Source organism: Atheta coriaria, unplaced genomic scaffold (genome assembly GCF_025399875.1).
Source record: "Atheta coriaria isolate IRGN ID8LTWV9N9 unplaced genomic scaffold, Caltech_Dcor_3.1 hic_scaffold_1_pilon, whole genome shotgun sequence".
NCBI classification, from domain to species: Eukaryota; Metazoa; Arthropoda; class Insecta; order Coleoptera; family Staphylinidae; genus Dalotia; species Dalotia coriaria.
In genome coordinates, this window is record NW_027045443.1 from 7,087,947 (window position 1) to 7,115,860 (window position 27,914).

The 27,914-nt window shown below is 40.3% G+C and overlaps 6 protein-coding genes and 1 long non-coding RNA gene across 7 annotated transcripts; 1 reads left to right on the plus strand and 6 right to left on the minus strand.

Moving 5' to 3' along the window:
• Positions 1 to 203: 203 nt before the first annotated feature.
• On the minus strand, positions 204 to 1,467 carry LOC135795244 (uncharacterized). Its single transcript, XR_010549049.1, has 2 exons — positions 1,352 to 1,467; positions 204 to 1,270 (listed from the first exon to the last, which is right to left on the minus strand). It is a non-coding gene; the product is annotated as an uncharacterized lncRNA (long non-coding RNA).
• Adsl (adenylosuccinate lyase) lies at positions 1,445 to 14,289 on the plus strand. Its single transcript, XM_065306772.1, is given in 4 exon segments — positions 1,445 to 1,733; positions 12,904 to 13,378; positions 13,381 to 14,031; positions 14,034 to 14,289. Coding segments are annotated over 4 exon segments (1,458 nt in total). The 5' UTR covers positions 1,445 to 1,580; the 3' UTR covers positions 14,213 to 14,289.
• Positions 2,233 to 6,531, minus strand: LOC135795203 (uncharacterized). The gene is made up of 4 exons (XM_065306795.1): positions 5,997 to 6,531; positions 5,712 to 5,943; positions 5,156 to 5,652; positions 2,233 to 5,105 (listed from the first exon to the last, which is right to left on the minus strand). The coding sequence occupies exons 1-4, from the start codon at positions 6,067 to 6,069 to the stop codon at positions 4,870 to 4,872; spliced, it is 1,038 nt and encodes a 345-aa protein (XP_065162867.1). The 5' UTR covers positions 6,070 to 6,531; the 3' UTR covers positions 2,233 to 4,869.
• Positions 9,334 to 10,310, minus strand: LOC135795210 (uncharacterized). Its single transcript, XM_065306807.1, is given in 3 exon segments — positions 9,334 to 9,823; positions 9,826 to 9,979; positions 10,063 to 10,310. Coding segments are annotated over 3 exon segments (540 nt in total). The 5' UTR covers positions 10,219 to 10,310; the 3' UTR covers positions 9,334 to 9,593.
• LOC135795231 (uncharacterized) lies at positions 10,490 to 11,249 on the minus strand. Its single transcript, XM_065306831.1, has 2 exons — positions 11,112 to 11,249; positions 10,490 to 10,958 (listed from the first exon to the last, which is right to left on the minus strand). Exons 1-2 carry the CDS (start codon positions 11,151 to 11,153, stop codon positions 10,644 to 10,646), a joined length of 357 nt encoding a protein of 118 aa, XP_065162903.1. The 5' UTR covers positions 11,154 to 11,249; the 3' UTR covers positions 10,490 to 10,643.
• On the minus strand, positions 11,350 to 12,485 carry Ssk (smooth septate junction protein snakeskin). Its single transcript, XM_065306817.1, has 4 exons — positions 12,303 to 12,485; positions 11,900 to 12,096; positions 11,707 to 11,836; positions 11,350 to 11,573 (listed from the first exon to the last, which is right to left on the minus strand). Exons 1-4 carry the CDS (start codon positions 12,357 to 12,359, stop codon positions 11,454 to 11,456), a joined length of 504 nt encoding a protein of 167 aa, XP_065162889.1. The 5' UTR covers positions 12,360 to 12,485; the 3' UTR covers positions 11,350 to 11,453.
• Positions 14,287 to 27,870, minus strand: LOC135793980 (uncharacterized). The gene is given in 12 exon segments (XM_065305106.1): positions 14,287 to 15,443; positions 15,446 to 16,280; positions 16,328 to 16,406; positions 16,893 to 18,280; positions 18,283 to 18,936; positions 18,939 to 20,218; positions 20,283 to 20,547; positions 20,607 to 20,921; positions 21,514 to 21,768; positions 23,699 to 23,997; positions 25,519 to 25,580; positions 26,384 to 27,870. Coding segments are annotated over 12 exon segments (7,812 nt in total). The 3' UTR covers positions 14,287 to 14,550.
• Between the last annotated feature and the right edge of the window lie 44 nt (positions 27,871 to 27,914).

Below are 27,914 nucleotides of genomic sequence, written 5' to 3' on the forward strand. Positions count from 1 at the left end.
TCAGCAATAAATTATATACGTAACGAATATGTTTATAGTTGATACTGTATCGAAGTAACTTAGATCTAGCCAAAGTCAAACTGCAAATTATTTTATCATCGGTTAAATTATATCACAAACATTTTGACGTATTTAGTGAGTTATTTACTGTAACATTATAAAAGATTGAGGTGCATACTGAAAATACATTATCAAAAATGCGATTGTGAATAATATACAAGTTTATGAACATTGCTTAATTGCATTATTCAAATTGTATAACAAAGAAATGAAATTCGTGTATTGCACTTCCATATAGGAAGTTTCTTGCAATCATATGTGATGTTTATCCGGTTCTTATCTCAGTGCAAGAGGTAACAACTTAAATCTTAAATTGCAAACGTAAAAACACTTTTTCTCGTGTCGTAGCGTTGAATTGTTTAGTTTTACAATCTTGACCATGCGTACCTACGTAAATCATAAGTTTACATAACAATACAAATGTTTTCACGTTTTGGAATCTTGTTCTTCGCACATTTGTCGGAGCGGCCTTGACATGAACGTCCGTTCCACGGCCTGATGACGATGTTCTCGACGAAGCCGCAAGAGTGCAGGAGCACAAAGACAACGTCGTCGACAACGATTTCCCATGCGTTTTTAATTCTTTTCTTAGATTATACTCGCGTTTCTCTCACGTTTTTCTGCGTTTTATTGTTGTCGCCAAGATTTGACAACCACATAGAGTTTAAATTTATTCCTAGTTAACATGATGTTATTTGAGTCCGTGCCTCTTGTTAAACATCGAGTTTAAACATTAAATGTCATAATTCGTCGCAAACTTCTTAAAACTTAAACAAATCAAATACCTTAATAATAGATTTGGTAATTGTGTGAGTCATAATCAAAGTCAAGCTGGGCAAAGCACAACAGCGTTTTAGGAGTGTGTATATTAGTAACGTTTATGTAGTTATACCTAGTGATGTGCCAACTCGGAAAAACAAAACTCGATTTAACCTGAGTTAAAATAGGTATAACTTATACCTATGGAAAATTTATATATCTTATGTAGAATAGTCAAGAAGATCTAACAGTGACAACATCTCATTTATTCTGCGATCGTCACCACGCAATTCGGTCTATGTTTATTAACCAGTTGCACTTTTTTCATATTTGACGCCATCATCAGCGCCTTCGGCATATACAGTAGCTACAAATTTATGTTTTTAGGAAATCACATTTGGGAGCAAGATCCACTTGTCTGAAGATCTTTATATCGAGACTTCACATAGTCCTGAAAAGTGCCAAAGCAAGCAGAAAATATATAAATTTATATTAATCAAATCGTACCAAGAAGGACAAAATAATTCCTTACGTAAATATTAATCTAGATATGACGTGAGATATGGCATAACTCTAGTTCCTTCGTAATACTAAAGTTCAAAAGTTCTGAACTTGCTATCACGGTGTCAGTTAGTAACGAAATCGAAGCGCGAGTCTAACCTATTCATATTCGGGCGGTCACGCGAGCAACGTGCGAACGTTTTCTCTTATATTTCAACACCACGTTCACAGGTCTCGTTTTTCACGGCTTTGATAGCAAAATGGCTCAACAAGTCGACAACGCTGAATTCTGCAATTACCGTTCCCCGTTAAGCACTCGCTATGCCTCCAAGGAAATGCAGTACAACTTCAGTGATCAGAAGAAGTTCTCTACGTGGAGACAACTGTGGGTGAATTTGGCCAAAGCCGAAAAGGTAAGTGGCGTTTTTATTTGTTGTATTTATATTCGAGGCTAATTGTTTCTCTTGGGGATTTATTCATATCACATAACTAAATTGGCATCATATGCGCAACAAGGTCGTCCGCAACATTAGGCAACTATATAAACTCTGCAGTATATAAATTTGTTTTCTCGACATAAAACACTTATAAAATTTCATCGCTGCGATAAGTATAAAGTAAAAGTTGCAAAAGTCGTTAATTTCGCCCTGCCGAAAAGAGCTGGATAAGCATCTACGTTGTTTTACGACTGTAAACGTGCAAATTTTGTTGATTCAGGCATACAATGCTTCAAATATCGTTGAGACATTCACTTTTACTTCAACGCACTGATAACTAATTATACGTTTATTAATGCAAATTTTTACCGTCGGACTATCGATCGACAAAGTAATGTGTGGCTTCACCCGTGTTAATTAATTTTCACGTTTATGTTATTCGATTAAATGTAAATTATGCGAAATAAATACGTCATTGAAATGTTTGGTTGTTTTATTGCAGAGTAAAAGGTTTATTTTAAATTTATTAATTCGCATGGTTCGATTGTCTAAATTATTTTTAATTTTGTTACTCTGAATTTTGAATATATGAAAGGTGATATTTGACTATTTGATTCTAGAGCAAAATGATTGTCTCCGTAGCAGTAACAGTAGATATTTCAATGCTATAGTAAATATAATGGCAACCAGTAGATTGGCACGGGAATCATATGAAAGTACAAAAGCAGCTATTGAATATGACACTCGTCATCAGTTGTCAGGTCGTCCCAACTCTCGTCAGGATTAGTTACGAAATCAATTTCGCCGAAACCAGGTCGGTACTGGTGGATATATTCGGTGGAATCAGAAAATGCGTATGCATAATCTCTTTGTTGGGCGTATGATTCTAAAGCTGACATTGCAGATATTAGCTCCTCTGCTTCGGTAATAAAATCCAAAGACCTTGTTCGGGCAATTCGCCTCCTTGGTTTCATAATGTTACGACTATTCTTTTTCCGTGTTTTCAGGGAGGCCTTACAGGTACGTTTTAAGTTTCTTGAGTTGGTTTTACATGATTTTGACGTAACTTGGATCTGCGAGGGGTTGTGTCTGCTTGGCTACGGGTTTTTCTACCTCTACTAAGAATATATTTCTTACGCTTAGAGAGTGATACGCGTTTCTTCTTTATGCCATGATAACATTCTTTCTTTGAAATGTTACATTTAAGCTCTCCTCCACTTACTGCACTTAAAACTGATGTATTTTCCATCGATACATTACTTAATGAACTTGCAACTGTTAGTTTTGCATTTTTCGATATTTTATTTTTCTTACAACTCTTTCGCAATTTTTGTGTTTTATCACTTTGTCGTTTAGTCCTATGAATAATTTTCGTTTCAGTATCTCCATCAAAATTTATAACTTTTTTGGAGGATTCTTTATAGTGGAAGATAAATCTCGTGATTGTTTTCCTGAAGACTTTTTGGAAGTTCGGGGAATTTCATCTTGCTTAGTCGTGTTTCTTAGAGGATTTAAAGCATTCGATGTTTCAATCCTATAGTGTTTTATGGGAGGGTGCTGATAAGCGTTGTCATGTGCAGCTGAGGTCTGCTTTTTATCTTTCTTGTGGTTACAGGAATGTTTTAAACTCGCTGGACTGGAATCATTACCTTTTTAAGATTTGGTGCTAATCTTTCTGATTTTTGTTCTGAGGTTTAGTAACTTTCTTACTTTTGTCAGCTGCATACACGGCATTTGAATTTGGTTTTGCGATGCTTTTTCATTTGGTTTCGAGTAATAACCTGAGGGCCGATGATATTCCGGGTTTCTTACCTTATTATCGGGCAACGGCATAGGAGTTTTCTTTGAAGATGTTTCGAATTTTTAGTTTTTCCGATTGGACGCAAACCTGTAAAAGTTTGCGGTGGGTTTGTATCTTGCTGTTTTGGATTATTCCTGAAGCTTCATGTTTAGTACGTGGTCTCACATTTTTCTTTGATACATTTGACCTGGTTGCTTTTTTTTGGCTTTTTCTTCTCTGTTTGATTGTTCTAGATTTTCGGTAGGTAGGACTGTAATAGGAATGTATGTTTCTATTAAGATTTCCTTTTCACTATCCTGATTTAGGTTGATACTTTTCATAAACCTGTTAAGAAAATCCATATAATTTGTAGAACCACATTTGTCCATATCTTGGTACACATATTTAGTTTCTCTTAACCGGGACTCAAATTTATCTTCAGTGTACTTTCGCTTTCTACTTCCGATACTCAGGGAACTGGACATTGTTTGGTGTTTTTGATGTTGCTGTTTTGTCGTTTTATTCAATCCAGCTATTTGAATCAAACTGTCTTTGTTACATAGATTACTCGAAGAGATGCTAGGTAATTCACTGTAGGACTGGAACGGATTTCGGTTTTAACATCACGATTGCTTGAATTATGAATGACATCTCTCATTCCCCTAAAATGCATGGAAGCTCTTTTTGTTCTATTGTATATTCTGTTGAGTTTTCTTCTGAACTAGGTGACGACGTATCGTCACTATTATCATTTGTTATTGATTCGCTTGAAGGTGGCATATTACTCAAATTCGAAAAACTTGACGGTGATTCGTCTTCCCACTCATGATTTGAACTTTGCTCGCTTGGGCGTGGAAGAAATCTGTTTGAATAATCTTCAACGTCACTCTGTACTGATAAACCACATATCTCCCGGCTTTTGACTGGTTTTGGACTGTAGAATGAACATTTACGTTTCTTAAGCAGCATCGTTTTAGCTTCTTCAGATAGATCATCCAGATGATCGGTACTATTGCAATTTCAATTCTTCCCATAGTGTCAGAAACTAACGAGGCACGATCACTTAGGTTAGAGTCTATGAGATCAACAGTGATGTCCGATTGAGTCGTTAGAGGCTCAATCTCCCGTATTTGCGCTGAAGTTGCTTTAATGCAGTCCTGGGAACAACTGCCCAATTCTGAGCATGGTATTACGAATGAATCAAGAGTAGTATCTACGATGTGTTGCCTACAACCTTCACGGGTATTTTGACCACCGGACCGATTTGGCGGCATGACCCGCTTATAATTACGCATTTCGTAAACGTGCCAATACTGCTGATTTTGATCTTGATCACAGAAAATGTAGACTCTTCAGAAACCGAACAAGGGATACATTCCAGGTCCAATGGATGTAGATTATTGGGTACGTACGTTGTGAAGTTTGCAGCTGTTTCGGAATATGCAGGGGTATAAGAGTTGTGTGTTGACATATTTCTACTTCAATTGTATCCGCAACCAGAGGTTCTAATTTCATTGTTTTTGATCTTATTTTGAGTTTTGGAGATTTATTAGGGCCACTACTAATTTCTGAAACGGAGTTAAATATTAATATAAGAATTAATTTATCAAATATTTACTTTTTGAACGTGTTGCCAGTTTAGTGACTTCTTTACGGTTTTTCCTAAATTGTCTAAAATTTCCAATTTCATTCGCAGAAGCACTAGTTCTTTTCCGTTTCTTTTTATTCGATGGTTGTAGCTTAACATCGCTGTGTGGATTATCCGTCTCTAGCATCGATTTGGTCATTAAGCTGGTATTACTTTTGTAATCTAGGAATCCCTGAACAACATCGGATATTGCATCTAAGTCAACGAATACCGCGGTGCATATATCCGTCGAAGAACGTCTGTTTCTTGTGGCAAGGAGGTGCTTTGTCAAGTGGGTCACCTCAGTCCTCAATGCCAGAAGTAAATCATAATGAAGATTAAGCCTGCCCCTGGAAGCGGTCGGACCTTTGTTTCGCGAGAGACGATTACGTTTTCCTCCGCACCAAACAGGTCGTCTTGTTGGTGAGCCCGACTCACTGCCGCTTTCAGTCATGGTGTCACTACTGCCTGTGCTTAAGTTTAGTTTTCTGGAATATACTCCAAATGTTCATTAATGTTTCCCTATAATGCATTATAATATACTTACTGTACATTGTCATTGCTGCATATATTTTCAACTAATTGCATGGATTCGCTATCATTTGATAATGGGGTTATGGGACCTATATTGTACTCATCCGTAGCAACACTCTTAGATTCAGTTAGGAAATCTTCATTGGCTGTGTTCGTTGTGGAGTCCTTGTGTGTGAATGCAAAATATCCGTCGAAATCAGATTGTTCTCTATCAAATGTCTGCAATTTGACGTACGTTGAAGCGTCTGTGAAAGAAAATAAATTATGTATTTGTATTTATTGTGCACTAATCGAGTACCTTTATGGGGTTGAGTTGGGATTAACCCATTCCGCGCAGATTTTGAGTAATACTCTTCTTTGGTTATTCCCATGGTATAGAATAACAAGAGCACTGTACAAATTCACAGATTTTACTTTATTTAAAATCGATTTAACAACTGAAAATTTGGAGCAAACAGCACGAAAATTTTTCTACTTTTGACGGCATTTTTGTTGTTAGTGTCAATTAATTTGTTTTGTGCCCATGGCAATAAGAAATTTTGTTTTGTGAACTTGTTCAAGGCATGATGGGATTTTATAATTATGCTGAAGTAATGCATGCACACATACAGCAAATACCATGAAATGCCCGTCAAAAATGCTGTTCTGTTTCAATTTTTCTAATATTCTATTTATTTCGACGTAATGTGAATTACAATTTTTGTTGTTGCGTTCCATGCCAAAAGACTCTTGTATAGTTAAAATGAGCGTACGAGTAAGTTAGTATATATATGGGCAGATCCATTAATTCTCGACGAAAGTTTGCGCACTTAGGTCAGCTATTTTGAGGCCGATTTTTTCTCAAAAGAACACCTTTTAAGAAGACGGTCTTTTTAATTTAAAAAGTGTTTTTTCACTGATTTTCAATCATTTATATCTTAGCTTCTATACAACTTAGAGACGCCTACCAAACGGCATTCTTCTTAGTAAACTTTCTACTTTTAAGAAAAATAGATATTAGGTCTAAACTTAAATTGGGTTTAAGTAACCGCCCCTAAGTAACGAATTGTTTTGATAAAATTTTACCTATTTGTAAAACACTTGTATATTTATGTACGTTACGTGTTTGACGTTAAGGGTCGACAAGCCGATGTCTTCTATTAGGGTATATTTTAATAGAATCTATGCAGTTTTGCTTGAATGCTTCTATTAAGTAAAGTTATAGCCATCCAAAACCGATCAAATTTTTAAAAATTGCTATGTCAGGTGGCTAGAACTTTTTCTTCCGAACTTCGATTTGCTTCAAATTCAAAAGCTTATATCCCACGCCTCGAGGGCATCTTCAATAACTAACTTTGATTTTGTTTTTGAGCTGTTTTGAGCTTAAGTTTTTATTTATTATCTACAAGATTGTGCAGTTTTCTTTGAGGGATTTAAGTATTGCGCCGTGAATTGAGTGTGTTTGTCCATTTTGTTTCCTCTCAGGTGTTCGATTTGGGTAGTGCAGAGGGCATGCCTACAAATTATAAATCAGCACTGGTGTTGAACATGGTCTCTTGGAATGAGTTGCTACAAAAAGTATTTCAAACAGATGTTGCCCAGTAAGACAATTATAAGAATAAATTATTACTATAGAACAGTGGCGTAGCGTGCCTTGTCGGGGCCCCGTATAAAAAATTTTTGGAGGCCCTTATATGGAGGTAAAGGTTTTTCCTTACACACTTTGGGGCCCCGTGGCCCGTATAATTGATACGGCAAATACGGCGGTAGCTACGCCCCTGCTATAGAACTACTTTACAATAGCTATTGCACCGTATAGAGTACAAAACTTTAATCATTCAATGTATTTTCAATTTCAACATATTAAAAAGAAACTTTTAATAAGACTGCGATACAATTTAACATGAGCATATCAGCAAAGAAGACACAATGTATGACTATCTCAAAGGGTCCAATTCGTTGCAAATTAGAACTAGACGGGAAAATCATACAACAGACCGTGAGAATTACCTACCTGGGCAGGTAGAGGACAGCGTTCGAAATCAAGCACAGAAAGCAACCAGAATTGCTAGATCCCTGAGAACTACCATTTTCGCTTGCAAACACCTGCGTTTGGAAACAAAGGGACGAATATACAAAGCAACGATAAGACCCATCGCGACATATTCGGCGGAAACGCGTGCGGTTGCGGAAAGCGGGATATGGAAACTGCGGAAATGGCAGTTATGCGGGCGATGAAGAACAAGTCGTTAAGAGACAAAGTCAGAAGGGTGGACTTAAGGCAAGCATGTAACACAGAACCAATTAATGAATGGATACAAGTGAGAAGGGCATTATAGAAAGAGCACATCGACAGGATGCACACTACAAGAACGGTTAAAATTGCGCGGGATAATTCACCAGTAGGTAGTAGAAGCGTGGGTAGGCCTCGAAAATGGCGGAGCGATCCACCAAGCAGGCTATAGCGAAGTAGGAACAGGGACTCCTAGAATAAGAGAAAGAAGAAAAAGAAAGAAGAAACAAGGTTCAGGGAAAAGGTGAATACCATTTCCATTTGTATAGCAAATGTTCAAATGTGGCCGTACATGAATAACAGAAAGTAATCGTACAGGAGTTTTCAATGAAGGAATTAAAAATACGAAATGGCAGAAACTATTTCGCACTCTAAATCTTTGGTCACTTTGGTACCATATCATAAAATAAAAGTCATGACCAATTTCACATGCATGAGAAGGTAATTGAGTTGCCTATGTTGAATTTTAAAACATGCAATTAAACAAAGTTTATTTTAATGCATTAGTTCCGAAGATATGTAAATAAAACGATTATTAAGCAACTTAAGGAGGCACATGAAATTATTATCACTACTTTCGCTGGATTTATCGCGGGTAGTGATAATCGGACTCGGCAAAAGAGTAGTTTTCGACACATGAAAAGTTCCACCGTATGAGATAGTGGCGATGGTTTCATTCTTTTATGTTTCTTTCACTATCAATGTGATTTCGCTTTTGCGTATTTTCTTTGCTTCATTGGACTTGGTTTCGGACTCAATTGGAATTTGTCGTTAACTTGCGCGCGGTTTGATGACATTTTTCAAAATTAGGCCCTTATACCTTATCGTTTATGTTCTTAACCATATTTTTGCTCACTTCACATACACTATTACGATAAGGGTTAATGGTTTGGACCGATATATCATGAGTTCTTGGGCAACCATTATAGATGGAACCAAGTAGACAGAAGACGAGGATCAAGAGAAAATGTTAATTTGGTGCTGTGCAAATTGGGCTCCTCACCAAAACATTACAATATTCAGAATGCCAAAAGCCCAGTTGATCACAAGCTGGAACTTAATCAGTTTGAATGATAGTGGCATTTTAATGTGGAACATTTGCAATGTTTGCAACATGATGACTAAGCACATTGCTCTATTAATAGTAAGAATCAAAATGTTGAGATGTTAATTCCTATTGCATTTGTAAATACAGTTTTAAAGAGTTAAACATTCGCCGAGATAGGAAACAGCCTGGAATTTGAAATATATTGTTAATATTTTATATTATTATTTACTTACCAGTTGTGAACGATAAACCATTGCACAATCTACTATAACACGGAACAAAATTGGCTATTCGTAGATTCTGTACTACGAAATATTTGGGCAATTTATTGGCGCCGTAGCGCCTGCTTTATTTTACAAACAATTATTTCTGCTGACAGTTCGTGACGGTTACCATGGTTACGTACAATCAACAACTTTTATTTCTAAGCCAACTGGACGGATTTCACTGACATAGGTTTTCATTATTTGCGTTCGATTTGCGTCGAAACACGATTAATGATGTGTACGAGTATTCTATTTGCTGGTGAAGTATCACGTGTGCTTACGTAACACCGTAATCGATGGGTGCGACATTCAGAGTGACTCTTGACGGCGGAACGTCAGCACAGCATCGATCACGAAGACGATAGCGTTTATGAAAGCGATAATGATCGAGGTCATCAGCATGACCATGAGGTAGGCGTTCGGATGGAAGATGTGCATACGTGTCAGGTGTGATCGTGTCGATATCAACAAGGTGGCGGTGATTAAGAAGATGGACGCACCGCAAACGGAGAAGATCATCGAGGTCTTGTACGGCAGCCGGTCCCCATGTAACGTCCCAGCAACAACACAGAGATGATCAGGATGTATCCGGTATACGCGGTGTACATAATTCCGATGTGGTGCATGTGGCTGGAGCCAAGACCAGTAACTTTTGCTGGTTCACATACGAAGACCAGTGCCGCAATGCACAGCAACTGTATACAGACAGTTTATTATTATTTTATTATTTATTATTTTTCACTTTGGGCAAGTACAAGAAGTGTAATAATTTGCTTACCAACTCGATTAACTTGATGATGATCTGCCAGTTGTCCAACAAGAGTTGCTTCAACGGTTTACGGGGTTTCTCAATGGTGGTGCTGATGACGTCGGTGGCACCATTGGTCTGGCCGTTGGTCTCTTCATTATTGCCTTTCTCCACTTCGGCGGACATTGCGGAGATGCGCTTTGGCACGTCGTAGAAATCCAGCTTGACTTAGACACTTGTTGCACCGAGCGCGGATGTCTCGTACTATACGCGCGTCCCGTTCTGAGGCGGTCTCTTAAATAAATTCAATTTGATTCGTTTAACCCTTCGCCACGATCGGGTTAATTACGCGCGCTCCTACGCAACCGGCATGTTTTTTGTTTTTCTAATGAGTCATCACCAGTACTCGCGGCGCGCGCACCACTGAATTTACGGCAATATCATAAAAACGCACAGGTTATCCAAAATGGTTTATTAAAATTTGTTCAATGTATATATATAAATGTCAAAATGTTTCATTAATAATTTAACAACATTGGCAGAGGATATGAATAGATATGCATAGCAATGAATAGACCTCTTGCCCAGATGGAGGAATAATGCTATTCCGTTTACTCCTTGCCCAAAATGAGAAGCACCATGTCAACAATGAAAATGACGCCTGCTGCCAAAAGGCAAATCAGCAAGGCGAGGACGTTGCAGTCGTTGCCGCTGAATCTGAGCTGCAGGAGTCCGGCGATCACCATCAGGCAGCCCATCAATCCCTCAATAATCTTGCAATGCAGCGGCTCGCCAGTATTAATCACCAAAATGCCGATGGCAACCACCATGCCTACTACTGCGAGCCCCATTGCCGAGAGGCTCTCCATTGCAAGAATACATGCGTTCCAGACCCACGGGATTATCACGGTGGCAATACACAACGCCTATACAAACACACGATCAAGAATTACCGCGCAATAGCATTCGCGACGCGCTATACAATTATGTAAATGTGGCATGCATTCGTGCCGGTACAGAAATATTTGTAATGTGAATCATTACAAGTAGTTTAGATGCGCAGGTATTTATTTACTTACAATGATAGTGATGCGCAGAATCATGGACACTTTCATCGCCATTTTAATTGGGTTTATTGAGGAGCTTCAATCAGTAAAATTGCGACGTGATCGAAAATATTTTTTATATTTGTGAGGAGCGTTGGCAAGTAAACAAAGTGTAGCGTTCTTTTTATTAAAGCGATTCCTAAGCAACCATACAAAAACAATATTCCAAAAGCGCCTACTCGAAAAACAATTCGTTAAAGTTGGCGGCAAATTTTGAATATAAAACTCGTTTTAATACTTTAATTTAGTCACTGAAATGGATAGTAATGAATTAGGTATAAAATATATAGTCCTAACTAAACGATTTTCCTCGGTTTACTCATCGTCCTCTTCCTTGGCTTGGTGAGAGCGTATGACGTGGATGACGCTGAGGACGCTGTCGAGCAAATATGTAGCTCCCGAAATTACACACAAGGAACCCAGCGCCAAACCAACCTGAAAAGGTACCCAAGTTATTTACACATTGATGACAAATAAAGCGTTTCATTGATAAGAAACATTGATTCGCATGCAGGTGAACAAACGTTTCCAATTATTACGAAACATCGCGAAATATTTATTTCTTTACCTGTCGCTCAGATGCTGTTGCTGTAAACTTGTACTCGCTCAAATAACCAGTCCAATAATGCAGAGCCGTTGCACCAGTAGCCAACCACATCATAGTACCGATAATGTTCATTAGAATATCGGTGAAAGAACTGAAAAGAAACACGTTTCATTGAAATTTCAGCGCGATGTTTCGAACGCTTGCAGATGCTTACTGTTTGTGGTCGTTTGTGGAAAAGCAATAGCTGATTAACGACACGGTGGTGTAAATAAAGTAGCCAACGAAGACACCAGATGCAACTATCTCAGCATCCGGATTCTTCTCCTCGTTAAGGTTCCACGTGCCGCCAACGCCCAGGAAACCTCCATGGAAACCGACGCGATACAAGACAAGGATGATCAAGTTCAACACCTAGTCCAAAACGAAGACAGTCTGTTTAGGCATATCATGTATACGCACAGCATATAAGGTCTTCTTAATGAACGTAAACTATCTAATTAAACAATTACGCTTCGCGGCGCGCCCACTCGTATGAATCACGCAATCAGCGCGCCTCATTCGACCGTGCACGAAGTCCAAATGGAATTTGCGACTAAAATTAATTATGAACTGCTTACCAGTTTGAAGATTTTCAGGAATATGCTCCCGACAGTCATGATACTGCTCGCTGCCATCTCGCCGTTAATTGTTCGTCTTCTTTGTAACACAAAACCAAATTGAAATTTCGGTCACCTGTACGATTCAGGGCACCTTGTGCAATTAATCGGGATCGCTCTCAACTCGTCACTACCACAGCAGAATGGAATGAGAGCAGTTTAATGTTATCTTATCAGTTTATTTGACTTGTTTCTAATCGGATGTTGATTCAACTGATAAGGGTATGATTAACGTAGCACGAATTTACAATAACATCGATTGCGACGGGAAAAATGTGTTTCACGTTTAATTCGATTTTAAAACCGAAAACCCAAAACCAACGTTTTATAAACTGTCGTAGAGTGAAAACGTGTTTGTAGCACTTTGTATATGATGCTAATTAGGTCATACCTTGAGTTAACGCATATGAATCATGTTATGCTTCATCTTTTATTTGTGAAACTATTGAGTAACAAGTGGCTTATCATTTGACATGATGACAAACATTGCATTTCATGAAACAATTATTCGGAGCCCCGCATTCCTCGCCAAATTATTCATGTCGTTTTGTTTTTGTCGCAGGAGTTGGGACTGAATATCGAGGATGATCAAATTAAAGAAATGGAAGCCAACTTACAAAATATCGATTTCAATGCGGCCGCTGAGGAGGAAAAGGCCACCCGTCACGATGTCATGGCTCACGTACATGTTTTTGCCCAACAATGCCCAAAAGCTGCTCCTATTATTCATTTAGGAGCGACCTCATGTTTTGTCGGGGATAACACCGATCTGATCGTAATTAAAGACGGCTTCGATATTCTACTTCCTCGACTCGCAGCAGTCATCAAGAATCTCGCTCATTTTGCGCAGGAATACCGTACTATGCCCACCCTTGGTTTCACTCATCTTCAACCCGCTCAGTTGACCACAGTAGGCAAACGAGCCACTTTATGGTTGAACGATTTATTGATGGATGAGCGAGACATTAAACGGGCTCGAGATGATTTGCGAGCCAGGAGTACTAAAGGCACCACAGGAACTCAGGCTTCTTTCCTACAACTTTTGATGGTAATAAGGAGAAAGTGGCGCAATTGGATAAACTTGTTTCAAAGTTGAGCGGATTTGAAAAGTCCTACCCTGTTACTGGACAGACGTACTCTAGGAAAGTCGACATTCAGGTAGTGGGAGCCTTGTCCAGCTTGGGTAGCACCGTGCATAAGATGTGCAGTGATCTGAGACTTTTGGCGAACATGAAGGAAATTGAGGAACCATTTGAGAAGAGTCAGATTGGCTCCTCAGCTATGCCTTACAAGCGCAATCCAATGCGTAGCGAGAGGTGTTGCGCGCTGGCGCGCCACATGATGACGCTTTACGCCAACGCCACCCAGACCCATTCCACCCAATGGTTTGAACGCACCTTGGACGATTCTGCCAATCGTCGTATGACGTTGAGCGAAGCTTTTCTAAGTGCAGATGCAGTTCTACTGACGCTTTTGAACATTACTCAAGGTTTGGTCGTCTACCCGAAGGTTATTGACAGACACGTTCGCGCCGAGCTACCATTCATGTCAGCTGAAAATCTAATTATGGCCATGGTAAAGAAGGGTGGTGATAGACAAATTTGTCACGAAAAGATTAGAGTACTCTCTCACGAGGCTGCTGCTCAGGTGAAACAACACGGATTAGACAATGATTTAATCCAGCGCGTTAAAATGACCAGTACTTCGCTCCAATCATTAACGAGTTGGACGTACTTTTAGACCCAACAACATTTACTGGAAGGGCTGCTGACCAAGTCACTGAGTTTCTTCAGGAAGAAGTTCAACCACTTCTTGAAGCGTACAAGAAGGAACTTGAGGGACACTCAGCTCCTGTTGTTCTTAACATTTAATGTTGTTAATGTTATTTTTGTTGAAAACACTATATATGCATATCTGCATATTGAAAAAATAAAGACACCTGAAATTATTCTGGATATAAATAACGTAATTTATTGCCTGTTCATCAAAACGTTGATTTTGGTTGGTCCCTTAACCGATTGCCGAGCAAAATCTGCACATGCACGTTGGTCGTTCCAAGCGGTTAAGGGCTACAAGGTGATTTAATCCCTACTAGATGTAAAATGATGTAAATAAATAATGTATAAAGACATAATGGCTTAGACTATAAAACAAATAGAAAGTTACAAACGTAAAAGAAGTATCCTTATAAATATGATAAAGTGAGAATTTAATTGCTTGGGAGCAAGGTGTTGTCGACGCAGGCAGGTCCTTGGCTGGGCCAATTGCAAGCGCCCAGGTTATTGTCGAAAGTAAGATGCACCGGGCAGTTAAACACGTGCAACGTGAACTTCTTCTTGCCTTCGTCCCATCGACAAGCGTAGAATTTGTTACAATGCTTGGGATGCCTGAAGAGACCCGCACGTTGGCAGTCGACGGTTCCCTGAAGAGTTTCACTGCGACTACGCAGACCGCCTGGACCATAGCGATCGAAATCTTTACCCGACAAAGCCTCTTGAACACCTTCTTTCACACCCTGCTTTACGGCGGACTTCACCAACTTTAGACCGGAATCTACAGCCTTGGCGATATCTTGCTTACGAATTTCGTCATCCTGGCTGATGTCTTCGTCTTCTTCGGCTACGATGATAACAGATTGCTTCTTTGGAGCTTGGTCGTACCTTGTGTCCAGTTGATCCCCGTTAGTGACATATTCTTCTTCGTCGGAGATACGCGTAGTGGCATCGTCCGCATCGTTTTGAAGCTTCATAGATTTCTGTGGCTTCCTCCTTCTAAGTGTCAATGTATTAGAAGTGCAGGTACACTGAGCGCCCAATTTAGCGGAGAGAATTGGATGGAAATCGTTTACTTTCACGATCGGACGGGTTTTAACAACCTTGATCACCTTCGGACGTCTAGTTGACAACACGATCTGCTCTTCTGGTTTATATTCGTAATTCTCGATTTGTTTGGCCGGCAAATATTCACGATTTGGTTTACTCGTTGATGAAACAGGGAGATACTCACGCGATGGCGTAGTTGATTTCACAGGTAAATATTCACGAGCTGGTTGTTTAGTTGACTTGACCGGTAGATATTCGCGACTTGGTTTGGTAGTTGTTGTGGGGCTGCAGTAGTAGTAGGTGGTCTTGTTCTGACTCTCTTTGTCACCGGCAAATATTCTTTCGCTGGTGTAGACGTTCTAATCTTAAAGATTTCAGTAACTGGTAGGTATTCACGGCTAGGGACGGTCACTTCGATGTATTTTTCAGTTGTAGTGGTAACTGGCAAGTATACCCGTTTTGGTGGGGCGGGTGGAAGGTACTCATTTTTCTGGGCAACTACAATCGGTCGCCTGGTTGTAGTAGCAGGCAAGTATTCTCTGTCGGGCACATGGATGAGAAGTTTCTCTTTTACAATAGGCTGAATAGGTTGGACGGGTTGATAATCCAAAGAAGAAAATTCATATCGAACAATTGGTCTTGAGGTGACTGTCTTCACTTGCTGGACGATTGGTACAATTGGCACGACAGGTTGTTCAACGTGAATCGTATCCAGTTGTTGAATTTTCTGTTGGATCCTCGGATGGTCCAGCCGGCTGTCATATGAGATGAACTGTTGTTGCGCGGGTTCAACCTTCGAGATTACGCTAGCAACAGTCGAAACAAATGTGGGCTTAGGAGTAGAGTACTCAAACTTAATTGCTGGTTTTTCGTAGTGGTATCCAGTTTGGTAGGCATTGGTTTTCACCAATGGTTCTTCAACAATCTCCTTGGCATTATAGTATTCCTGGTAGTAGGTCTGAACTGGCTTTACATGTTTAATGGTTGGAGCTGGTGCTGGTAAATAAGTCTGTACTGGAAGTTGCGGTAAATACTCCTTCACTGGTGGTGTGGGTGTTGTGGGTGTTGGAATGTATGTTTTGCTGGTCTGGGAGGAATGTAATTCAATGCTGGATTGATTTTAATAGGTCTGGGTGGGAGATATGTTGGTGTCGCTGGCACTACCTTCACAACAGGTTTCTCTTCAAACGCAATCGCAGGTTTGTCATAGTGATAACCCTGACTGTACTGGTTTATCGAGAAGCTGTTCGTGATAACAGGTTTGGGGTGACAGCTTGAATAACCTGCTTGTAGGTAGGTTTTGTTCAACCAGCAGGGGTTTAACCTGATGGTACGTGGATAATATTGGCGTAGGTTGCGGTTGAACATGATGGACGTACGATATTTTTGGGGATACTGGCGCTACGGGAGCAGGCTTCTCAACAAATGCAACTTTGGGTTTTTCATAGAAATAACCTTCTTGTTTAGTATCCTGATATGTAGTCACCGAAGGTTTGGGGTGTTGGTAGTGGTACGTTACAGCCGGCTGTACATTAATTTGCTGGTATGTGGTTGCTGGTACCGCAGGTTTCTCCTCAAAAATAACCTTGGGCTTTTCATAATGGTAACCTTCATGTTTGACTTCTTGGTAAGTTACTACTGGAAGCACGGGAGCTGCTGGCTTCTCTTCAAACACAATTTTAGGTTTCTCGTAATGATAACCTTCGTGTTTAACATTCTGGTAAGTCGCTACAGCAGGCTTATGATGAATTTCATGATAAGACTGGGTTTGAATGTTCTGATCGACGATTGGTTTCGGTAAGAATAACTGTGAAGAGCTGGTTGAACAACGTGCTGAGTGAATGTCACAGCTGGCTTTGCTACATGGACTTGTTGAAAGGTGTTAACAGGTGGCAAGTATGTGGGTGTAGCCAATGGTTTTTCTTCAAACACAATCTTTGGTTTTTCATAGTGATATCCTTCATGTTTTGTTTCGTGATAAGTAACAGCCGGTTGAATTGTGATTTCTTGGTGTGTTGTAGCTGGTACCACCAGTTTTTCTTCGAAGGCCACATTTGGTTTCTCATAGTGATAACCTTCATGCTTAATTTCTTGAACTACAGGAGGCGTTTTCTCCGCAATCAAAACTTTTGGTGCTTCATGTTCAATCTCATGATACGTTTGAACTGGTTTGATGTTTATTTGCTGGTAAGTGTTAGCAGGCTTTTCTTCAAATGAAATTGCTGGTTTTTCATAATGGTAACCTTGTTGTTTCACTTCATGTTGAACGTGTACCACGGGTGGCGATACTTTAACTTCCTGGTAAGTCACAGCTGGTTGAATGTTAATTTCTTGATAAGTGGTGGCCGGTACAATTGATGGTTTTTCTTCAAATTTGATGGAAGGCTTCTCATAGTGGTATCCCTCCTGTCTCACCTCATGGTTAAGGTGCTGATAGGTTACAGCTGGCTGAATTTTGATTTCTTGGTATGTCGTTGCAGGTACTATTGGTTTCTCCTCAAATTTGATGGATGGCTTTTCATAATGATATCCTTCTTGTTTCACCTCATGATTAACATGTTGGTAGGTTACAGCTGGTTGAATATTGATTTCTTGGTATGTCGTTGCAGGTACTATTGGTTTCTCCTCAAATTTGATGGCAGGTTTTTCATAATGGTATCCCTCTTGTTTCACCTCATGACTAACATGTTGGTAGGTTACAGCTGGTTGAATATTGATTTCTTGGTATGTCGTTGCAGGTACAATTGGTTTCTCTTCAAATTTGATGGCAGGTTTTTCATAATGGTATCCCTCTTGTTTGACTTCATGGTTAACTTGCTGATAGGTTACGGTGGGCTGTGGTTTTACTTCCTGATAAGTGGTAACTGGTATAATTGGTTTCTCTTCAAATTTGATTGCTGGTTTATCATAATGATATCCTTTATGCTCAATGTCATGATTTACTTGTTGATACGTCACCACAGGTTTGGGATGTACTTCGTGGTGTGTTGTGACGGGAACAATTGGCTTTTCTTCAAACTTAATGGCAGGTTTTTCATAATAATATCCCTGTTTAACATTCAGGTTAACTTGCTTTGTCTCTTGATAAGTTGTAAGCGGTACTATTGGTTTTCTTCGAATTTAATGGTGGGTTTTTCATAGTGGTATCCTTCAGCTTTTACCTCATGGTTACCATGTTGGTAAGTTCCGGACTGTTGTGGCTTCACTTCATGATATGTGGTAACCGCTACAATGGGCTTTTCTTCAAACTTGATGGTAGGCTTTTCATACTGGTATTCTGTTGTTTGTACCTCGTGAGAGATATGCTGATAGGTAGTGGCTGGTTGAGCATAGGAATGTTCATGTTGGATTGTATGATAACTTTGAACAGTAGGATGAACATTAATCTGACTGTACGTTTTGGCAGGTTGCAAAGCGACTTGTTGGAAAGTAAGAGCGGGTGTAACCGTTTTTACTGGTGCAGCTTCAAACTTGATGCTAGGTTTTTCATAATTGTATCCTGTGTGTCCTGTGTAAACATAACCCTCATGATTAGAGTCTGTTTCATGGTTTACTTGGTGATAGGCAATCGCTGGTTGCTGAATATGCACTTGTTGGTATGTTTGTGCAGGCTGCAGATTCAATTTAGCACCCTCTACAAAGGCAACTTTCGGTTTATCATAGCTATAGCCATGGGACGATTGTTCGTAAGTGTACGTTTTCATGACCTCAGGTCTGAGAGGCTTTTGTTCAAATACTAAATGTTGCTGGCCATACGAGCTGGGTTCGTTAATCATGATCTGCGGTTTATTGTAAGATTGAGATCCGTATGAGACAACACCAAGATTTTGACCTTCAACGAAAGGTACGTATGGTTTTCATAGTGATATCCGCGAAATTGGCCAGTGGCACCCACATTCGATGCAGCGTAACCTGCATAGTCAACACTTACGTTCGCTGCAGAATACAATGTCTTTTGCGAATTGAGGTCAGAAAGTTGATGCAATTGATGATTAATTATGGTTGGATTTTCCAGTTTGTATTGCAAATTTGGCAGATTGGCGACGACTCCATAACTGTGGTAAGTGTCAAAATTCGCTGGGCTTGGAATTGGTACGCTGGTGACTGTAGGAATCGGAGAAATCGTTGTCGATGACACTAAAGTAGCTGGCTTAATTGACTCAACATCTATCTTTACTCCGTGTTGTAAGATATCAACATTCTTTGCGTAACTAGCCACTCCAGATGTGCCTCCGGCGACAATGTTGATCGATTGCTGTGCTTGTTGGTTTAGTTGATGACCTTGGTCGTATTCAAAACCGGCCGCGTTTTCAGTGAAGCGATTGGCAGCAAATGCGTTGTAATACTTCAATGCATCCCCTTGATGATTTAAATTGTCAGTGTAGGAGCCATCAGTCTGTAATTCTACAACGGATCCAGCAGATGCCACATTTGCTGAGGCAATATTTTCTCCGAAGAAATGACCAGATTCTGCATCTGAACTGGCCGGATTAATGGTTTGGTAATTGAGTCCACTACCGTGGAATGTTGCTCCACTTCCAACCGAATTACCCTGGGCGTATCCAGCTTGCACACTGTGGCTTGCAATATTGCCATCAGCGGTATGTTGGTATTCCCCATTTCCATTAGCGCTATTCTCAAAGTTACTATAGGTGATCGCTTCTGTAGCATGAAGTGGACCACTCAGACCACCTAAACGCACATTATTCAAAGAACCCAATCCATCGTAGAAATCCAAATCAAAAGCACCATCTCGACTTTCCAGGGATAAGTCTCCGGCACCACCTCCAATAACTGCACCAGCGGCGAGTTCAGCTCCTGCTCCAATAGTAACACCTGAGATGGAACCAGAAGCAGCATATCCTCCATAAACAGTTTCGTGCACAACCGCACCCGATCCACATTTGGGCACCAACCAGGACCATTCGCAGAGGAGGTTATCTTGATCGAAAACTAATCCATAAGGACAACGGAACTCATATGCGGTAAGCGGCGATTTGCCATGATCCATACAAGCAAAGAACCAACGGCAATTTTCCGGGTCAGCATAGTAGCCTATAAAGTGAAAAAATCTCATCACACCACAATCCATGATGAATTGATGTTTTATCAAACATACCAGGATTTTCTGGACAATTGAATCGTTCGCGAGGCACGGGTGCAATTTCACTACTGCCCGCACAAGCGGAACTATCCGGGAGACTTCCGGGCCAGACGCATACTTCCACACGTTCATCAAACGCCAAACCTGCTGGGCAGTCGAATTCGAACACGCTAAATTCATCACTTTGCTGATCGAACTTGACACAACGGTAAAACCTATTGCAGGATCTAGGATGAACAAAATAACCTTGTCTCGAACATTTGAACTCCGTACGAGTGTCCTGCCAAATAAAAGAAACCTAGTAGAATCGTAATTATCACTTTAAGCGTGCACACGAACCTGTCTGATAACATTCACATGTCCTTCTGTATCAATGACTCTAGAAATTCGATATGGCGAAACTTGCACGTTGTCGAAAGGTCGGACTGCAGGTTCTAAAATTTCACGTTCCAATGAATGCAAGACAGCTCCACGTGGTGCTCTCGCTTGCTTGGTGAGACCGTTGAAAGCTGATTCAAGCAGGGTTTCACCACATTTGGCACCGCCATCTTGTGACAGGTCTTTAAGGGCCAAGCCAGCTAGACCACGGACGCGAGCATACTTTGCTTTGATGTCCATTGACGTGGCATCCTCGAAAGCAATCCATTTATTTTTCTAAAGAATGAATGCGTAATTCATTAGAAAGTAGATTATGAAGGATTTGCAGTCAATCCAATGAGCTTATGACCCAACACAACAAAAATGTTAAAATGTCTCAATGTAATTCGTTTTCATTTGTGTCGTCGCGATTGTGCAATACGTGGTCACTACAAAGTAGTCAATAATGTGACGCACCCAAAACGCGATGCCATGAGCAAGCGTTTCGTTCATTGCATAATTTGGAGCAATTTGAATCAATTAGTTACATGTTTGAGTAAACATTTAAGGTATGCATATTTCTATCGAATGAGCTAATCTATTTTCATAGTTTTGATTTATTACAATAGACAAAGCACTCGTACCTGTCATAAAAGTGAAGAGTTAAATTTAATCAGATTCTATAAGTTTCTATTTTCACCAATCCCAAATTGTAACAGATGTATTGCGCAGCATTTCAATCTTCTCAGTTTAAAACATCGAATTTTTGCTTCGCGTATGCAAATCCGGCGATAATTATTCCTAACCGAAGGCTACGTTTTGCAATCAACACCAAAACAATTAACATTCTTTACAGAGATGAATATATGAAATCTTTTACATCTCTAACTGAGCCAACGTGCAAAAAGCCTCACCTGAAAATGTATGGTCCAGCTTGATCCTGATCACGTTCCAAAGTCCACTTATCGCTTTCCATTGTAACACAGAGCTCGTCCCGGGTAAGAGTCGATAATTCCAAAGCAGGACTACCAGGCGCGGTGTGTTCCTCATTTTGAAGTAGAAATTTGAATCCTTGCACAGGTGTCGCGACAACCAATTTGTTCAATGGTGCACCGAGTCCGGTGACCAGATCCACAACAGAATCCTATTTGAAACAATAATGAAACAATATAATACATAAATACAATGCATGCTGCGATAAAGTGTAGCAAGAAATGCACACAGGTGCTGCTATTCAAGATTGTTTATCGTATCGTAAGTCGGTATTGCACCGACCATACTCAAACAGTCGTAATAAATGCGTCACGCTTCGTCGGCCTCGTTCATTCAACAAGTTTTTAACCGTTGAGCTGTTGTTCATTCATTCTTGGAGTTACTTGGATTAGAGACACGAACACGCAGTCGATTAAAAGAAACCGAGCCATCTTCAGAAAGGGGAATGAAAACGGAACGAATCTTAAGTAGGTGCCAACAACTTAGTATTTTTTCTGCGGCCACAAAATGTATGTTATTGTGATTTTGTGTTACGGACTACCTTGGAGTAGAAGTATACTAGAAAAACAAAGATTCTTAAAATTTAATTAAACCAATCGGTTTAATCATCGCTTGAATTCTTGGCATATGCTTAACACGGCTTGATTATTAAATGGATGCTTTATGTTTCTATTCGGGGCCCTTCTCTTCGCTGTGCCCATGCCGAAATCGCCGACGAAGACCAATGCACACATCGCACCGGAACGCGCAGCCTTGAGCCGCTCAATTCCACTGATTCATATGGTCCTTCATGCCTTTTATGTACATTTCATATTAGTATTTCCATGCGGTTCGATCTTCAATGCTGAAGTCAACGCGTCGCCCCTACGCGCGCGCTCAACTTCCAGCGCATTATAAACGCCATAATAATACAGATATAACGATAAATTTCACTTTCCATAAAATGCTGCCTGCTGCGGGCGTTCGGCCGCGCTTCCACCTGTGCCGTTGGAGGCAACTGAGACGATACACAAGCATTTGGAATGCGAAAAGTGGCAGATGAAATTGATAAAGCGCGCTTTTGGTAAAGGGCGACCGAGACGACAAATTCGAAGCGATAAATTTCGACACGCGTTGAAATTAGATGGAAATTTCGGAGCGGACTCGTTCCGGCCGACTAGAAACGCTAAAAATTAGCTTTTCATGTAAATTTTGGTCTCATGGGCACTATAAATTTAAATGTGCACGCCTCGTAATGCGATTAGCATGATTATCGACGATTCCGGTTCGCGTCGCCGAAAAGTGTGGGCTTATGCAATCTGAAAATACGCTGCGGTGCGCGCGAGCTCATATTATGGACATGTGAATATGTTGATGTGGATGAATAATAATAAAGCGTCAAGTGAAACGAGTCGGCCGATGCAGGCGAGACTCGAAAACAGAGCAGAGCGACGGCGGATTTTTCTCTTTTCGCGTGGCCGTTATCTTTTCTTGTTGTTCGCATTTCATTTTGGGATGTCGTCGAAATCGAAAACGAAATGCGGGCAAGTTGTGACATAATAAATGTTTTATGGCCGCGTAGCTAAACGGCACCAATTTATGCGATCGCCGGGGCATTTTCATGTTAATTAAATCGATATTCGGTGTGCAACTTGACCAAGAAAACCGCTTCACAAATGTCAGTTGTTGTCGTTCGCCACATTTCCGAAATGTGAATTTACATAATTTTTACGAAATGGGCTGTGCTATAAATATTCATCTTTTTAAATAAAATTTCGTGTATTAATTAATAGGTTTCGCATCATTCGACTGAGTTTTGATTACTCTTGTGGCTATCTCCACATTAGAAAAATGCAACTTCAATGCTTTGATATACAAATAATTATAAACATATGAATTGCTAAAGAATTAAACGCCCGCGAGGCTTACAAGCAGGCAGGTTTGCCTTTGACGTTAATTATTTTGATCGTGCCGAAGGCAGATCGTGGCCCGCCTTCGCTAAGTGCCATTGTAAGTTGTGATTTGCGAAACGCGAATTTCCAAGCACCTCTCAATTAGGCTCATATGACGAGGACATTTGCAGGTAATTGTGTCACACTCACCGTATTCTGCACGTCCCACAGGCCGGACAGGCGGCTCGGATGGAAAGTGACATTGCGGCTGGCGCCTAAGAAGTGCGTCTGCAGAGTGAAAACATCGGCGTGTTTGCTAAGCGTCTTGAAGTCGTAATACTTGGCCAAAATCTCGGGTTTTGCGGGCACTGAAAGTGCCACAAACAAATCATTGCCGAGCTTCGTTCGAATGGTCGAAATAAAATCGGTGATGTCTTGCTTGGCGCTCAGCTTTTTCAACTGTACCTCAAGACCGAAAATCTTTGTGGCGTTCAAGGTTTTAGCAAGTTCTGTGAAAAGAAAATATGACACATCAAAAGATTAGTAATTAGATGACACTAAATGTATGATATAACACAACAAGTGGATTTGTACGACATAAAACTAATTGCAACCTGCTTCTCAATGAGTACAGTTTTATTATTGCCTCAGAGTTTTCTGCAAGATATAGGTATTTCCATTAATGACTCAAAAGGTTGAAAGAAAAACGCGAGTGAGCAAGATATTTTAAATGGCAATCCGTAATTTCAGGTCTTATTTTTTTGTATTTTTATCTAGATTGCGCATTGCTGTTGGCACTTGTAATGCGTTACGTAAATTAAAAATCCACATGAATTCTACAAGAACGTAACGTAACGACTCTTATTGCTTTCTGTGCCGATCACGATTTTAATTTAATTCACTTGCTTGCTGATGATTTAATTGCTAAGACGACGATTAATTAATACTCTCTGAGATGTGCGCGCTGCATGTGAAAACTTTAATGATAAAACAAAATAAGACTTTGAACAACATGACGTTTAAATTGTCAGTAACTTATGTTAACTTATTATAATTGATTTACTCAAGCGCACTGTAATTCTAGAAAAGCCCTTGCATTCGTATTACTAAAACTACCATATATGTCTGTGCAACTGTTGGGCGTGGAATGCCAATAATAAATAAATAAATCGATTTTAAATTATTTATCTCCGATTGTCCATGAGTGTGACTTTATTTCAAAATAATTAAGAGGTAATACTTTAATTTATGTACACATGCATGATTCAATGGCGTTACCAAATGTGTATTTGACAAATGCAAGAAAATAATATTTATTGTTATTGCTATAAATGATATAAAAGAAAATATTTACTTACTGATTAAACTCTGAACAGTGAGTAGAACTTTCACGCCTTATCTTCAATCAATCCTTTGAGCTGGCCTGGCTAGGTGAGTTTTCTCCGGCAGGATAACGTGACTACATTTACACACATCCACGCGTCGCGCATCGGAATAATAACAGAATACCGATGTGATGCTCCCCGAGCTGATGCACCTCCTTTGCCGGTAGCAGCCAATGCCCCGAATGCCGCTTTCACTAACAGGAGCATCCGGAAACGTATCCCGGAGATTCATTCTTGTCTCTGTACTCAACTGATTACTAAACTTTTACCAAGTTGCACTCAGTTCTAAACTTAATTTAAAAAAAGTTTGGAATTTGTTTTTGTTTTTTGTTTGTTCAGTGTAGTTTATAAAAGCCTAAGTACAATATTTAGCGATGTAGTGTGTTGATCGTGCGGACCTTATCGTGGTCGCATTTGCCGACCGAACTGAACTGATTTCTTCGATCGCCGGAAGATTGACTGGCTGTCAGAATGGCCCCGCGGATGGTAAAAGTAAAGAAACGCGACTCGCGCAAGATCGCGTTCGGCGTGGTGTAGGGCGACTGACAAGGCTAAGGTAAAGACAGCGAAAGCAAAGTAAAGGTGTTACAGTAACGTAACGCGCCTGGCGCAGTTTCAGACAGGCGAATGCAGACACCGTCTTACCCAATAACTGCGAAAAGTGTATGTATTTAAGTTCATTCGCAAGTGTGGGATCGAGATGACAACTGCGATATCCGGCAAAATTGTTCGTTCTAATTTTAATGTTTGAGATCAATATTATTAGAGAGAGCCCATTTCATGATTTTTATACTACTATTTCAAATTTCACTCTTGCACATTGAATGTATACCTATTAATATTTTAAGCTGAAATAAAACACCAAAAATATTTTTTGAGTTTTACCTACAAAAGCTTTCAGCATGACTGAGAGGATATTTTTATCCTGGGAAACAATACTCTGAGCTGAATTGGAATAAAACAACTAAGTTTTTATTCAGTGAGTTGCGAATTCAAAACATATTCTTTCTAAATTGTTCACAACGCCACTACATCAGAAAAATAATTTTGCTGATAAAAAGTGAGAAATCGCGACAGTTGTATTGTATTCCCTGCTTTCCTTACATGTAAACAACAATGTGAAAGTGTATTGAACCCCAGGGTTAAGCCAAAAATTAAGCTACATAATGCGATAATTTAATTACGTAATTTATAATTTGTTTAATATTGGCAGACTGTATATTATGTCTAGGATAAAAGTAACCTGCCACTGAACATTTTTGTTATGACTCCAGTCTTTGGAAGAATGGTGACATAACGTGTAACCTATCTTATCACTTTTGATTGAGTATGCCATCGTAATTGCAGCTTCTGATTATTACCTCGAACTTCTTAAATAGCATCTAACAAAAGATTTGTTTTAAATATGAATATGAATAGTATGAAGTTTTTCTCTTCTATATTAGGCCCTTTTTCCACGATGAAAGCAATGCCCACGCAATACCTTTCGCTCGACTGACGATTAACTTACCAATTTTCTGATCTTAATGACTGGATGTGTGGGTCAAGTTCGCTCGTCATGCTGTTGGACCATCTCTTAGGTGGACGGCCGAGCGGTCTTGTCTTCATAGGTTTTGCGGTCATGGCCCAATGTGTTATGCGCTGTGTTGTCATGCGTTCCACGTGATCCCTCCATTGTCGGCGTCTAACTCTCGCCCAACACGCGATATCTTGTACTTCGAGCTCCTGCCGGATGTCGTGGCTGCGGACATGGTCTCTTAGTGTGACTCCCTTGATAGCGCGTAGGGTACGCATCTCTGTTGTGCGATATATTTGTTTGGTAATGGCGGTGTCTGCCCTTGTTTCCACAGCGTAGGTGAGAACTGGCCTGACTGCGGTCTTGTAGACCCGGGTTTTTGCCTCCTGTGATAGGTATTTATTGCGCCATATGATGTTGTTTAGCGCGCCCGAGATTCGTCGTGCTTTGTTGGCTGCGTTTACAACCTCCTTCGTGAGCTGTCTATCGCTTGTCACTTCTACCCCCAGGTAGTTGAAGCTCATCACCTGTTCTATGATGTGTGAACCTAGTTGTAATTTGCATCGAATGGGGTGTTTACTGCTTACCAGGCATTTCGTTTTCTCCGCGGATACTTGCAGGTTGTAATCCTTGGCTGCGCGGGCGAAGGTTTGCAGCAGTCGTTGTAGGTCGTCCTCTGTTTCAGCCATAAGCAGAGCATCGTCTGCATAGCAGATGATGCTATGTGACTCTCGGCCCATGCGGTATCCGGCTTTTATTTGTTTTACTTTGCCTATTATTTTGTCCATGATTAGATTGAACAGGGTGGGGCTCATACTGTCTCCCTGTCTGATTCCGTCCGTTATTGGGACGGTTTCCGATATGTGTGTGGGCGTCTTAACCTTTGTTTTGTTGTTTGTATTCAGGTCTTTTATGATGTTTGTTAGTTTTCTGCCTGCTCCTCTCTCTGTTAGTACATTGACTACGTCTGATACTCGTATGTTATCGAATGCTTTGCTAAGATCCACAAAGCATAAGAAGGCGGGCTTTGCGAACTCGATCGACTTTTCCACGATCTGTCTAACGACGAAGATTGCATCTATTGTTGATCTGCTTTGTCTGAAGCCCTGCTGTTCATCTCTGAATGGCATGTTGGTGTTTATTTTCTTTGCTATGGTTTTAGTGAATAGCTTCGCCGTGCTGTTAATCAGTGTGATCCCTCTGTAGTTGTCAGGGTTATTTTTGTCGCCTTTCTTGTAAATTGGTATTGTGATGGTTGTTTTCCAGTCTTGTGGGATTTTTCCGGTTTTGACGTTTTTGTTGAAGAGGTTCCAGAGTTCGTCTTCCAGTTGTGGGCCACCGGCTCTCAGTATTTCGTTCGTTATTAAATCGATTCCTGGTGCTTTTCGCCCTTTGAGAGTTTTAATCGCTGCGGATAGTTCTTCTTGCGTTATTGTCCAGTTATCGTCGTCTATTGTTGGTAGGTCGGGGTCTGTTCGCATATCTTCGTCCCAAGCCCGGGTCAAAAAGGAGGAGGGTTGGGGGA